Below are 13,865 nucleotides of genomic sequence, written 5' to 3'. Positions count from 1 at the left end.
ACATAAGCCCATAGAGAAGAGAGAAGAATAATCTAAAATCCAATCATTCTGAAACATTTGAGGAGTTGTCCTTTCTTTTGTCTCTTCATGCATACATATACTTGATGCTATTTTAAAATTTGCAGAATTACTGTTGATGTTATATTGGCACACTTTTTCATTTTCCTGGAGAGTAAAAACCAGTATTCTGAAGGCCACTTCCAAGTTCTAGAATTGCTGCAGAATGATGATGGAATCTGCTGTGATGTGCCAGTGATGTAGCACCCTGCATGGCCAGTGCACTTTCCCGAAACACATTTAGTCAGGAAATTCAAAAATGCCATGCATTGCTGAGAACTTTCTGCTGGAATTTTTTTTTTAGTTCAACTCAGAAAATAGATGACAATCTTCTCATTTTAAAGGGATGTTTTCCTCCATTTCTTTCCCATTTTAGCAAAGACAGTAAAGAATTCAAATTACATAATTTCTCTGTCCTCCATGCCAGCTGTGTTTTGTGTTTGTCAGATGCTTCAAGTGATTTTCAAACAGCTGGGCTTTCTCAACCATATTTTACCCTAATTATCTTTCTCCATGATCTTCAAAGCTATTTCAAATGATTTTCTCCCCCTGATTCAATACACATGTTTATAGTAAAAAAAAATTGGAAAATAGAGAATGAAGTGATGAAGAAAATCAGAGTCAGCTCTATTCGCACCAACCAGTGATAACGTTACCATCTTTTTACCGTGAGTCATTTTTCTGTACACACACGTACAATCCTATTGTGTATACAGTTTTGTATCATTTATACCTCATTATATAGCTTTAATAGTTTCCAATTTTATTAAGTATTCTTCTAAATTATTAACACTAATGTTTGCACTTCATTGCTACCATCTCACCACCACCTTCTCTTCCCTGGGTGTCCCTCTATCAGTTATGCCAACTCCATCGCTCAATTGCTCAAGCCTAAATCGTGGACTCCTTCATGACTCTTCTCTCTCACAACCCACGTCCAATCATCAGAAAATCCTAGTTATTTTACCTCAAAAAAAAATCCATAATCTACAGATTTCCCACCCTTTCACTGCTAACCCTTAGCCAGGTAATCATTATTTATTTTCTAGTCTGCAGCAGAAGCCTCCCTTCTTCCACTTTGCTGCCCCTAACATTCGTTAAATATAAATCAGACCATGTACTCCTCTGCTTAGAACCCACCAATGCCCTGCCATCACACTGAAAATAAAACCCAAAATATGTGTCCTGGTCTACAAGAGCCTGGACGACCGGCCTGTGGCTGCATCTTTGACCTGTTCTTTCTCCTTCTCCTCTCACTCAGCTGGCTCCAGCCACAGTTGCTGCCTTAAGGATCCTTGCATGTGCCTTGCTTGCTTCGAGGGTCTTTGCCTTTCTGTCTGCTCTGGCTGTAAGACCTTTCCCCAGATACCGTCATGGCTCCTTCTCTCACTCCATACAGCTCTATTCCAATGTCACCACCTCAGAGACTCTTGCTCTGACAAACCTATAAAAAATATCATCACCTGTGACCTGCTCTTCTACCTTCTGCCTTGTGTTTCTTCACAGCATTTATCACCCGCTGATACTATGTATACATTTATGTCCTCTTACTTATTTTCTATCTCCCCCAGTAGAATGTGAGCTGAATGAAGATAGGGACATTGTTGATTTTGATTAATCACTATATTCCCACCACCTTCAAAGTGAGTGGCACCACAATAGTCACTCATTAATTGATTTAACCATTTTCCTTTAGCTGCACAGTTTTATTTTCTCTTATAAAAATGATTCTTATCCTTGATTATTACTTAAGAGTAAATTCTGAGGTAAACTACATTGTTTAACAGATGTGAATACTCTGCAAAATGATTCTCAATAACAGGTTTTCCTAATTTATGCTTCCACTAACAGGGTATGAGAATACCTATTTTCCTATAATCTTATGAACACTAAGGTTGATAATTTTTTTCTCTTATACTTTCCATTTACTTGTGAGGTAAGGTGCTTGTTTTCACAATTTAGGTACAGCTAAGAAAACTGCTGTGAGATCATTTATGTAAACAGCCTGCTACATAGTGAACTATCAATACAGGTTAGTGATTTTTAAGAAATTTTAAGTGTGTTGTTTTTCTAAGTCTTAAAATCTATAGAAATTGTATTCCAAATATAAAAGGCTAGTTTTCAGCCTGTTGCAACTTAACCTGCTTACCGGGTTTCTCATTTTTTTCACTAAAATATTAAAGTTCCTGATTCAGTAAGATTATTGGCCTCTTAAAACGGTCCTTTGAGATCAACGGATAAACCACATAACAAAAGCAGGCTGATTAGGTGTGAATGCATTTTCTCAAGGAACTAAAATCCAGGAGATTTAGTTCTAGTTATTATTTATTCAACATTACAAACTCACTCTTACCATTTACACATGCTTTCTATTATTTTGAGAAATACTACACTATTTAATAGTGTGACAATATTGTAATTATTGGTCAAAAATATTAGTAACTAGATCCACTGAAAACAAATGAGGAGATATTTGGAGGTGACTCATTTGAAAGAAACAAGGAAATGGAAAGTCCTTCTTTTTATTTAGACAAAGTCTCCCAACCACCCCATCCCCCACCTTAGCCTCCTTCTTACCTTGATGTACCAGCTGCAGATTTGAAAGTTCCACAGTTAGAGGCATTTCTTTTTGTTAAGGCTTTGATCCAAAAGGCTATTATCAACATGCTTAAATACACAGGTCCTGACTGTAAGCACCCCCAAATTTTTAAAAATATTCATGGGAGAGAGAAGTCAAGATGGTGGCGTAAGCAGACTCGGAACTCACCTCCTCCCGCGGACACAGCCAATTTACAACTACTCGTGGAAAAATTACCCCTGAGACAGAACTGAAAACTGGATAAGAGGAACTCCTGCAACAACGGACAATCCTAACTGAGGTAGAAGAGGCAGAGACTCCCTTCTGGAGAGGAAAAACGCCGCCTTCACAAGCCGCCAGGTTCACAGTCGCCCGGGAGCAGCTCACAGGTACACAGCCTCCCTGGAGGCGCGGGGACCTGAGCCGGGGAGCACCTCTGCTGTGGGCATTTTGTGGACCCAGCACAATCGAGACGAGTGGCATAATATCTGACTGTGCCTGCTACTAAAACATTGGGGAGTACCCCCAGAAAACCCAGTTCACAAAGAAACTAAAACCGGCTCTTAGGAACCGAGGCGCAAACACACCCATTTCAGAAAGCAACCTAAAATCACCAGAAAGAAAGGTGCACAGTGCTGTGGTGAAAAGAGACTCACCTAATAGGCCCTGAGTGCATCTCAGTGAGGGGTGAGACCTCTCCAGGGACTGGGACATTGGCGGCTGCCATTGTTGTGGCCTGGTGTGGGCGTGCTGACACAACGCCATTGGAGTTCTCCCTGAGGCCTGCTAGCCCAGGGTCTGCCCCACCCGCTAGAGCACCAATTTAATCCAGCTCAGCCAGGGCAGGCAGCCCACCCTAGAGACTGGCCCCACCCAACAACAAGCCCTCAGGCAACTTGTGGGCCTGCATAGATTGGTGACTGGATTCTCTGCAGCCTGGCAACTGAGCCGAATTTAGCGGGGCAGGGTGTCCACAAGGAGCCGGTGGAGAGTGTGGGGTGGTGGCGGAGTGGGTGGGGCTCCTGCTGTGGAGAGACTGGGTCTGCTTGGGGAGGTCGGGGTGCGCACACGGGGCAGGACTGTGTTGACTGTGTTTGTGGACCTGTGGGCGGCAGGGCTTGTCAGCTGCAGAAGACTTGTGCTTCTCAGAGAACCACATGGGGGTTTGCCCCACCTTCCAAAGTCTGAAACAATTGGGTGCTCCTGTGCCTGAGGCCAGCCCCAACCAGCTGGAATCCTCAGAGAGCTGACAAGAGACCTAATAGGCTAGAAGCTTACAGCAATTGTAAGGCCCTGAGCCTAACAACCTGCCCCGCTGGGGGCCTACTCACTTAAAAGAAATACTGCAACACAAATGTGGTATTAGAACTTGCAGCCAACTGTGCTGGGGCTCCCCACAGCTGATAAAGAGACTGAAGGGCCCACAACAACTACAAGCAGGTGAGCATTACAACAGCTGGCCTGGAGCATAACTCAGCCTCCCTGGGCACCTACAGGGAGAGCAAACAGGCCACAGCAGAAGGACACAAGTAGCCCACATAGGGGTCACCCCTGGAACATTGAGAACTGAGGGAAGCACACTGGAAGCCTCCTAAGGCATCACTTACATAAGGTCACCTATCCAAGAACAGGAGATGTACCTGACCTACCTAATACATAGACACAGGCACAGGGAAAGAGGCAAATGAGGAGGCAAAAGAATACATTCCAAGTAAGGGAACAGGACAAAACCCCAGAAAAGGAACTAAGTGAAACAGAAATGAGCAACCTACCCGACAGAGAGTTCAAACTAAGAGTGTTAAGGATGCTCACTGATCTGGGGAGAAGAATAGATGAACTCAGTGAGAATGTAAACAAAGAAATGGAAGATATAAAAAAGAACCAATCAGAAATGAAGAATACAATACTGGAAATGAAAAATTCATTAGAGGGACTCAAAAGCAGAGTAGAGGATACAGAAGAACGGATCTGTGAACTGGACGAAAGACTAGAAGAAATTACCCAAGGTGAACAGGTAAAAGAGAAAAGAATTAAAAAGAGTGAGGACAGTCTAAGGGACCTCTGGGACAACATCAAGCGCACTAATATCCGTGTTATAGGTGTCCCGGAAGGAGTAGAGCGAGACAAGGGGGCAGAGAATCTATTTCAAGAAATAATAGATGAAAACTTCCCTAACCTAAGGAAGGAAACAGACATCCAGGTACAGGAAGCACAGAGAGCCCCAAACAAGATAAACCCAAAGAGGCCCACACCAAGACACATCATAATCAAAATGTGCAGAATTAAAGATAAAGAGAGAATCCTAAAAGCCACAAGAGAATGTCAAGTTACATACAAAGGAAACCCCATAAGGCTATCAGCTGACTTCTCAGCAGAAACCTTACAGGTTAGAAGAGAATGGCATGATATATTTAAAGTGCTAAAAGGAAAAAACTTACAGCCAAGAATACTCTACCCAGCAAGGTTATCATTCAAAATGGAAGGAGAGATCAAAAATTTCCCAGACAAGCAAAAATTAAAGGAGTTTGTCACCAAGAAACCAGTGCTACAAGAAATGTTAAAGGGACTGATTTAAGGGGAAAAGAGAAGACCAAAAATAAGAAAAATTATATATTTCCATGATAAGAGGGTAATGGATACAAATGCACAAAAAAGAGGTTAGATATGATATCAAAATCATAAAAGGAGGGAGGAGGGGAGTTAAAGAGTACAGCTTTCAGACAGAGGTCAAACTAAAGTGACCATCAATTCTGTATAGAAGAAGAAAGGAACAGAGAAGGACTACTAAAACACTGAGGGAAAAAAAAAAAGTTAAAAAATGGCAGTAAGTACATACTTATCAATAGCTACTTTAAACATCAATGGACTAAATGCTCCAATTAAAGGGCATAGGGTGGCTCACTGGATAAAAAAACAAGACCCATATATATGCTGCATACAAGAGACACACTTCAGACCTAAAGACACTCACAAACTGAAAGTGAAGGGATGGAAAAAGATACTCCACGCAAATGGCAATGAAAAGAAAGCTGGGGTAGCAGTACTCATATCAGACAAAATAGACTTAAAAACTGTAAAAAGAGACAAAGAAGGGCATTACATAATGATCAAGGGAACAATCCAACAAGAGGATATAACACTTGTAAATATCTACGCACCCAATGTAGGTGCACCTAAATATATAAAGCAATTATTAACAGACGTAAAAACAGAAATAGACAGTAACACAATAATAGTAGTGGATTTTAACACTCCACTTACACCAATGGATAGATCATCCAAACAGAAGATCAATAAGGAAAACTTGGCCTTAAACGACACACTACAACAGATGGACCTAGTAGATATATACAGAGCATTCCATCCAAAAACCGAAGAATACACGTTCTTTTCAAATGCACATGGAACATTCTCCAGGATTGATCACATATTAGGCCACAAAACAAGTCTCCATAAATTTAAGAAGATTGAAATAATACCAAGCATCTTTTCTGACCACAACGGTATGAAACTAGAAATCAACTATAGGAAGAAAGTCAGAAAAGCCACAAATACGTGGAGATTAAACAAAATGCTACTGAACAACGACTGGGTTAACGAAGAAATCAAAGAGGAAATCAAAAAATACCTAAAGACAAATGAAAATGAAAATACTACATGCCAGAATTTATGGGATACAGCAAAAGCGGTTCTAAGAGGGAAGTTTATAGCGATAGAGGCCTATCTCAACAAATAAGAAAAATCTCAAATAAACAATCTAACAATGCACCTAAAGGAACTGGAAAAAGAAGAACAAACAAAGCCCCAAATCAGTAGAAGAAGGGAAATAATAAAAATAAGAGCAGAAATAAATGAAATAGAGACCAAAAACAATAGAAAAATTAATAAAACCAAGAGCTGGTTCTTTGAAAAGATCAACAAAATAGACAAACCTTTAGCTAGACTCACCAAGAAAAAAAGAGAGAAGGCACAAATAAGTAAAATCAGAAATGAAAGAGGAGAAATTACAACAGACACCTCAGAAATACAAAAGATTATAAGAGAATACTATGAAAAGCTATATGCCAACCAATTCGACAATCTGGAAGAAATGGATAAATTCTTAGAATCATACAACCTTCCAAAACTGGATCAAGAAAAAGTAGAGAATTTGAATAGACCAATCACCAGTAAGGAGATCGAAACAGTAATCAAAAACTTCCCCAAAAATAAAAGTCCAGGACCAGACGGCTTTCCTGGTGAATTCTACCAAACATTCAAAGAAGACTTAATACCTATCCTTCTCAAACTCTTCCAAAAAATTGAGGAGAGGGGGAAGCTCCCTCACTCATTCTACGAAGCTGACATTACCCTGATACCAAAACCAGACAAGGACAACACAAAAAAAGAAAATTACAGGCCAATATCACAGATGAACATAGATGCAAAAATCCTCAACAAAATACTAGCAAATCGCATACAAGAATACATTAAAAAGATTATACACCATGATCAAGTGGGATTTATTCCAGGTATGCAGGGATGGTTTAACATTCGCAAATCAATCAATGTGATACACCACGTTAATAAAATGAAGAATAAAAATCACATGATCATCTCAATAGATGCAGAGAAAGCATTTGACTAGATACAGCATCCATTTATGATAAAAACTCTGAATAAAATGGGGATAGAAGGAAAGCACCTCAACATAATAAAGACCATATACGACAAACCCACTGCTAATATCATCCTCAATGGTGAAAAACTGAAAGCTATCCCTCTAAGAAAAGGAACCAGACAAGGATGCCCACTGTCACCACTCCTATTTAACATAGTACTGGAAGTCCTAGCCAGAGCAATCAGGCAAGAGAAAGAAATAAAAGGGATTCAAATTGGAAAGGAAGAAGTGAAACTGTCACTGTTTGCAGATGACATGATTTTATATATAGAAAACCCTAAAGAATCCACCAGAAAACTTTTAGAAGTAGTAAACGAATATGGTAAAGTTGCAGGATACAAAATCAACATACAAAAATCAGTTGCATTTCTGTACACTAACAACGAAGTAGCAGAAAGAGAAATTAAGAATACCATCCCATTTACAATTGCAACAAAAAGAATAAAATACCTAGGAATAAACTCAACCAAAGAGATGAAACATCTGTACACCGAAAACTATAAAACATTTCTGAAAGAAATTGAAGAAGACACAAAGAAATGGAAAGATATTCCATGCTCTTGGATTGGAAGAATTAACATAGTTAAGATGTCCATACTTCCTAAAGCCATCTATAGATTCAATGCAATCCCTATCAAAGTTCCAACAACATTTTTCACAGAAATAGAACAAAGAATCCCAAAATTTATATGGAACAACAAAAGACCCCGAATAGCTAAAGGAATCCTGAGAAAAAAGAACAAAGCTGGAGGTATCACATTCCCTGATTTCAGAATATACTACAAAGCTATAGTAACCAAAACAACATGGTATGGGCACAGAAACAGTCACACAGATCAATGGAATAGAATCGAAAGCCCAGAAATAAACCCACAAATCTATGGACAGCTAATCTTTGACAAAGGAGCCAAGAACATACAATGGGGAAAAGAAAGTCTCTTCAACAAATGGTGTTGGGAAAACTGGATAGCCACATGTAAAAAAATGAAAGTAGATCCTTACCTTACACCATACACAAAAGTTAACTCCAAATGGATTAAAGACTTGAATGTAAGACCTGAAACTGTGAAACTTCTAGAAGAAAACATAGGCAGTACGCTCTTCGACATCTGTCTTAGCAACATATTTTCAAACACCATGTCTGACTGGGCAAGAGAAACAATAGAAAAAATAAACAAATGGGACTACATCAAACTAAAAAGCTTCTACACAGCAAAGGAAACCATCAACAAAACGAAAAGACAACCTAACAATTGGGAGAAGATATTTGCAAACCATACTTCTGATAAGGGGTTAATCTCCAAAATATATAAAGAACTCATGCATCTCAACAACAAAAAAACTAACAACCCAATTAAAAAATGGGCAAAAGACCTGAACAGACATTTCTCCAAAGAAGATATACAGATGGCCGACAGACACATGAAAAGATGTTCAAAATCACTAACTATCAGGGAAATGCAAATCAAAACTACAATGAGATATCACCTCACGCCCGTCAGAATGGCTATAATTAACAAGACAGGAAACAACATGTGTTGGAGAGGATGTGGAGAGAAGGGAACTCTCATACACTGCTGGTGGGAGTGCAAACTGGTGCAGCCACTATGGAAAACAGTATGGAGATTCCTCAAAAAATCAAGGATAGAACTACCATATATCCAGCTATTCCACTGTTGGGGATTTATCCAAAGAACTTGAAAACATCAATTTGTAAAGGTACATGCACCCCTGTGTTCATTGCAGCGTTATTCACGATAGCCAAGACTTGGAAGCAACCTAAGTGCCCATCAAGGGACGAATGGATAAAGAAGATGTGGTATATATACACAATGGAATACTACTCAGCCATAAGAAACGATGAAATCCAGCCATTTGTGACAACATGGATGGACATGGAGGGTATAATGCAAAGTGAAATAAGTCAGAGGGAGAAGGTCAAATACCGTATGATTTCCTTCATTAAGTAGTAGATAATAACAACAATAAACAAACACATAGGGACAGATATTGGATTGGTGGTTGCCGGGACGGAGGGGGGGAGGGAGGGGGGTGAAGGGGATGGTTTGGTACATGCGTGTGGTGATGGGTTGTAGTTGGTGTTTTGGTGGTGAACATGATGTAATCTGTGCAGAAGTGGAGGTGTAGTGATGTACACCTTAAATTTTTACAAGGTTGTAAACCAATGTTACTGCAATAAACAAAAAATTTTAAAAAATAAAATAAATAAATAAATAAAAATAAAAATACTCATGAATTTATGTTACTAAACAAAAATAAACATTAGCATCTCACAACCCCTTACCCTATGTATTTTATCCAACTTTGTAGTTGTCACAAGCAGCATGTAGAGGCGTGAAGTCCTAATGACAGATGAATAGACATTTTGAAGAGTGAAAGGCAGGCGAGCAGTTGGGGGCTCTTGAGCCTTGAGAACTCAGCAAACGGACACTGACTACTTGAAGGGAGGGCATCAGGCCACCCAAGAGCCCAGAGAGAGCAGCCACGCCATCAACTCTCCCCTCCATTGTGAATTTACGTAAGGCCTTCCATCTGAAGGGAAAACCTATGCCTTTTTGGCTATCTTTTTAGTTAGTGTTGTCTGCCATTGTTTCTGCATTGTCTACGTCTGGCTGATGTATGCATTTATGTAGGATGCGAGGATCAACATAAGAAGGCTGTGAACGCCAAAAGGACTGAATTCACGTGTGTCTGACCTGTGCTCCCAACACTTAAAAAGGCTCCATGCTCACTTTTCTAAATCATTGTTGAAGAAAGCCCTCCCATTTTCATTTTCCCGGACTTGAACACCAAGGAGGCAGCAAATTTGAGTCCAAATTCTCAACGGTTGAAAGTAAGCCTTCATTCAATCTGGAAAGTACGAAGCTGCAGGGATGCAGAATGGAAAGAAGACAAAACTGCATGTCCATCCCTGGTCTCATTCATTGTTTTTATTATATAGTAAGTTTATTCATTTACTTTCCTTATGTTAATCTCCCACGTTTTCGTTACTCCCGTTATACTAAATATGTTTCATAAAAATTATATTTCAACCACTGAGCTTTTTTTTTTCCTGTAGCAATAAAACATTAAAATAACTTTTACTCCTTTTGATAAATGGAGTTATTTGAACTTCATAAAGCACTAAGAAAAAATTTATGGTGTAACTGAATAATGAACACAGCTAGTGGAAGTCTTTGAGGCCTGGAAGGAGGCTGAAACAATGTATGCTTCCTCCCATCTCATGCATCTAATCCAATTTTCAGATCTGGGATCCATTCTAGTCACTTAAACACCACATAAACTTCTTTGACATTTAATTATACTATGTATATGCTTGGTACTATAGAAGGACCGACAGAATGAAAACTTCATTGACTGCTTTCCTGGCTGCTAACCAATGAAATGCTCTGTGAGAAGGGACAGTGGTTGACAAATGCCTGGCCCGGCAGTAAATTTTCTGGTCTTAAGAGATTGTTGGGAAGGCCCGAGAGTGGCGGCTTGCTAAAGTGTGGTTTAAATTGACTGGGGATACTTGTTAGGATTGACATGAGATTTAATAGGCTCAGCATGAGCTTGATAAAAGCCTGTATCACCAAGAGACACTTAATTCAGTATAATTATTGGCTTTCGTTATAGATGGGTCGCCTCCAGCCCTAATGCTTTCCTGTGAAGGAAATTGTTACCAAGATGCTGTTTTGCAATAAGGCGGCCTTTTTGTGCCTAGTTTGAAGATGGGATGAATATTTAATCTGAACTGGAGCCTTCACTGAACTTCTGCCTTAAAATACGCCTTATCCAAGGTCAGATTTAGAAAAAGTTCGCATATGTTTCTGCCAAAAAAACAAAACTCCTCAGATCCACTAAAGGAGGAATACGTATATACATATTTCATCTGGAAGTGTGTGCACAGGAAATCACCCACTGGGGCATTGTTTATAAGAACTATTTTTCTTTACTTAAATCATCATGAGTGGTATAATCTTGCTTCTGTCAGGCAAGGACCATCTCTCATCAGATGTTTCATCAGCTGTCCTTCATCAACCCTGGGCTTGTTTGACTTGGCCTCACGTCAGAGAAATATGAAAGCCCTGGGTCTGCCAACGGACCGTCTCGACGTGAAATCCCCAAGACACAGAGTATGACAATATATATCGCTACTCTATTCTTTATAATTTCTCATATTTTTTCCCCTTTAAAAAATATATATAATTCATATATTTTAGATGTAAACTATACATTTATGTGAGTAGTAAAAGAAATAATTCCAGGCAGCAAAAAAGTATTAAGTAGTCCAAGTTAGCCACTGGTACATTTCTTTCCTTTTGAATTTCATATTAGGGCTGGTTGATAGGCTTTAGGTTTTATTACCTCTGCAGCAGTGGGATGGGGCAGATGAGGAAGCTAAAGGGGGCGTTATATTTTTAATAAAATTTTTTTAGAATAGTTTCAGATATATAAAAAAATTTTAGGAAAGTTTTTACCAAAAAGGTGGTATAGAGGGTTCCCATATACTGCGCACTCAGTTTCCCCTGTTCTTAACAACTTATATTAGTAAAGCATTGGTATTACGTTGTTACAATTAATGCACCAATTGGCACACTGTTACTAACTACAGTCCATTTAGATTTCCTTAGTCTTTTCCTTTTGCTCTTTCAAGATCCTGCACGACATTTAGTCTTCATGTCTCCTTAGTCTCCTATGGGCTGTAAAAGAGTCCCAGGCTTTCCTTATTCTTGATGACCTTGACAGTTTTGAAGAGTACTAGTCAGGTATTTTGTAGCCTGCCCTACATTGGAACTTGCCTGATGTTTTTCTCATGATTAGATTAGGATTATGGGTTTTGGGTTTATCCACCACAAAGTTACTTCCCCCTTGCCCCCACCTTCCATGCTGTACTCTTTGGGAGGAAGTCACTATGCCTGGTCAACACTTAAGGAATAGGGAGTTATGATCCTCCTTCTTGAGGAGGAGTATTTACATAAATTATTTGAAATTCCACACTGGACATTTTTCTATTCCCCCTTATTTCTTTTCTTATTCACTCATGTATTAATATTAATGTGACTCATGGATATTTATTTTATACTTTGGGTTACAATCTATGATATTTATCCTGTTGTTCAAATTGTTCTAGCTTTGGTCATTGGGACCTCTTCAGTTGGCTCTTTGTATCTCTTTGACGTGAGTATCTACTTTGTAAAAATATAATAACCATAGAAATACTGAAAAGGCTTCAAAAATCCAAAGAAATGCAAATTTATCAGCCCTCTGGTCAAAGGTCAAGTAGAGGTTTTGGTGAAGAGGATGTGTCTTCACCTACTCACTCAAATCCTGCTCACTCTTTACATCAACTCTCCTACTAGGATTAAAATGATCTCCGAGTGGTGATCTAAGGAGGTAACATCTCCATCTAGTATCCAATTACTTCATATATGTTTCTCCACAAGCAATGAGAATACTAACTGGGAGAGAATACTAACAAATTCCAGTATCTGTCCGTAGATCTTAGATTGAAAAAAAAAGTATACTTACGATGTAAATAAAAGAAAACACAAATGAGGAATAAGCAATCCCTATAACTTCCTCTATCTCTGAGTCAGATGTAGGCCCTGATATCGTCAGGTGGTGTTTATGGCATGAGTTAATGGCAGATAGAATTGTAAAGTGGGTCAAGTGTGTCTTTGAAAGCACCTCCTCTCTCTTCTTTCCTGCTTCCTTTTCCTCTCATTTCGGCAGAAATCTCCTCACCCCAGGGCACTCAATGATTTCTGGTTGCCGATTTGACCCTACCTGTCATAGAGAAAAGTATGTCATAAACCAAATAACAGAGCACATAGTAAATCACCTAACACTTTGACTCGTTACTTAACACAATTCCATTTGGCAGACATTTATGGAGTAGCAGTTCTATGCTAAACATGGGCATCCTGGAAACTATCACAGTCTAGAAGGAAAGGCAGATACATACATAATCATGATTCAATGTGATTAGAACAGTGTTACAAATATATGTTTTTAGGGTTTCATTTTTCCTAATGGGATTTATGTTTTCTTAAAAAAATAACTATAGATAGGAAAATTCTTATTTCAAATGGATCATTAATTGTATAATTTTAGGTGTTAGCTTCAGGGCAGGATGATAGGGAATTTAAAATGGGTTTTGTTTCGATCCCACAAAGGAAATCTTGAAAACTGACCATAGATATTGTTTTAGTTTAATTGATCTGTTAACCACCTCTTCACATCCTCACACATACATGCATATTTGCCATTGTATTCCTAGTACTGAGCACAGAACCAGATAATATAGTATATAGTAGGTGCTTATAAAATATTTTTTGTTCATATACTTTTTTTGTTGTATTTTATTCCATTTTGAATTTTTTAAAAATAAACTTTAGTTTTTAGAGTAGTTTTAAATTGACTGCAAAGTTGAGCAGAAAGTACAAAGATTTCCAATATACTCTTTGCCCCTATATGTGCAGAGCCTACTCCACTATCAAAATTCATATACCTTTTGACCAATAATTTTGCTTCTAGGAATTAAATCCCGTAGAAATGTTATTA

The 13,865-nt window shown here is 38.8% G+C and overlaps 1 protein-coding gene across 1 annotated transcript in view; it reads right to left on the bottom strand.

The window, feature by feature from the left end:
* LOC147915911 (uncharacterized) overlaps nt 1–3,523 on the bottom strand; it is a 42,419-nt gene extending 38,896 nt beyond the window's left edge. Inside the window, exon 1 of the mRNA XM_087436441.1 lies at nt 3,292–3,523. Within this exon, the coding sequence (XP_087292567.1) occupies nt 3,292–3,400 (109 nt within the window). The 5' untranslated portion in view covers nt 3,401–3,523. The remainder of the gene's footprint in view (nt 1–3,291) is intronic.
* Between the last annotated feature and the right edge of the window lie 10,342 nt (nt 3,524–13,865).

This window comes from Ceratotherium simum, chromosome 11 (genome assembly GCF_057802395.1).
Source record: "Ceratotherium simum simum isolate JZ-2026a chromosome 11, ASM5780239v1, whole genome shotgun sequence".
NCBI lineage: Eukaryota > Metazoa > Chordata > Mammalia > Perissodactyla > Rhinocerotidae > Ceratotherium > Ceratotherium simum.
This window is presented reverse-complemented; position numbering and strand designations above follow the sequence as displayed.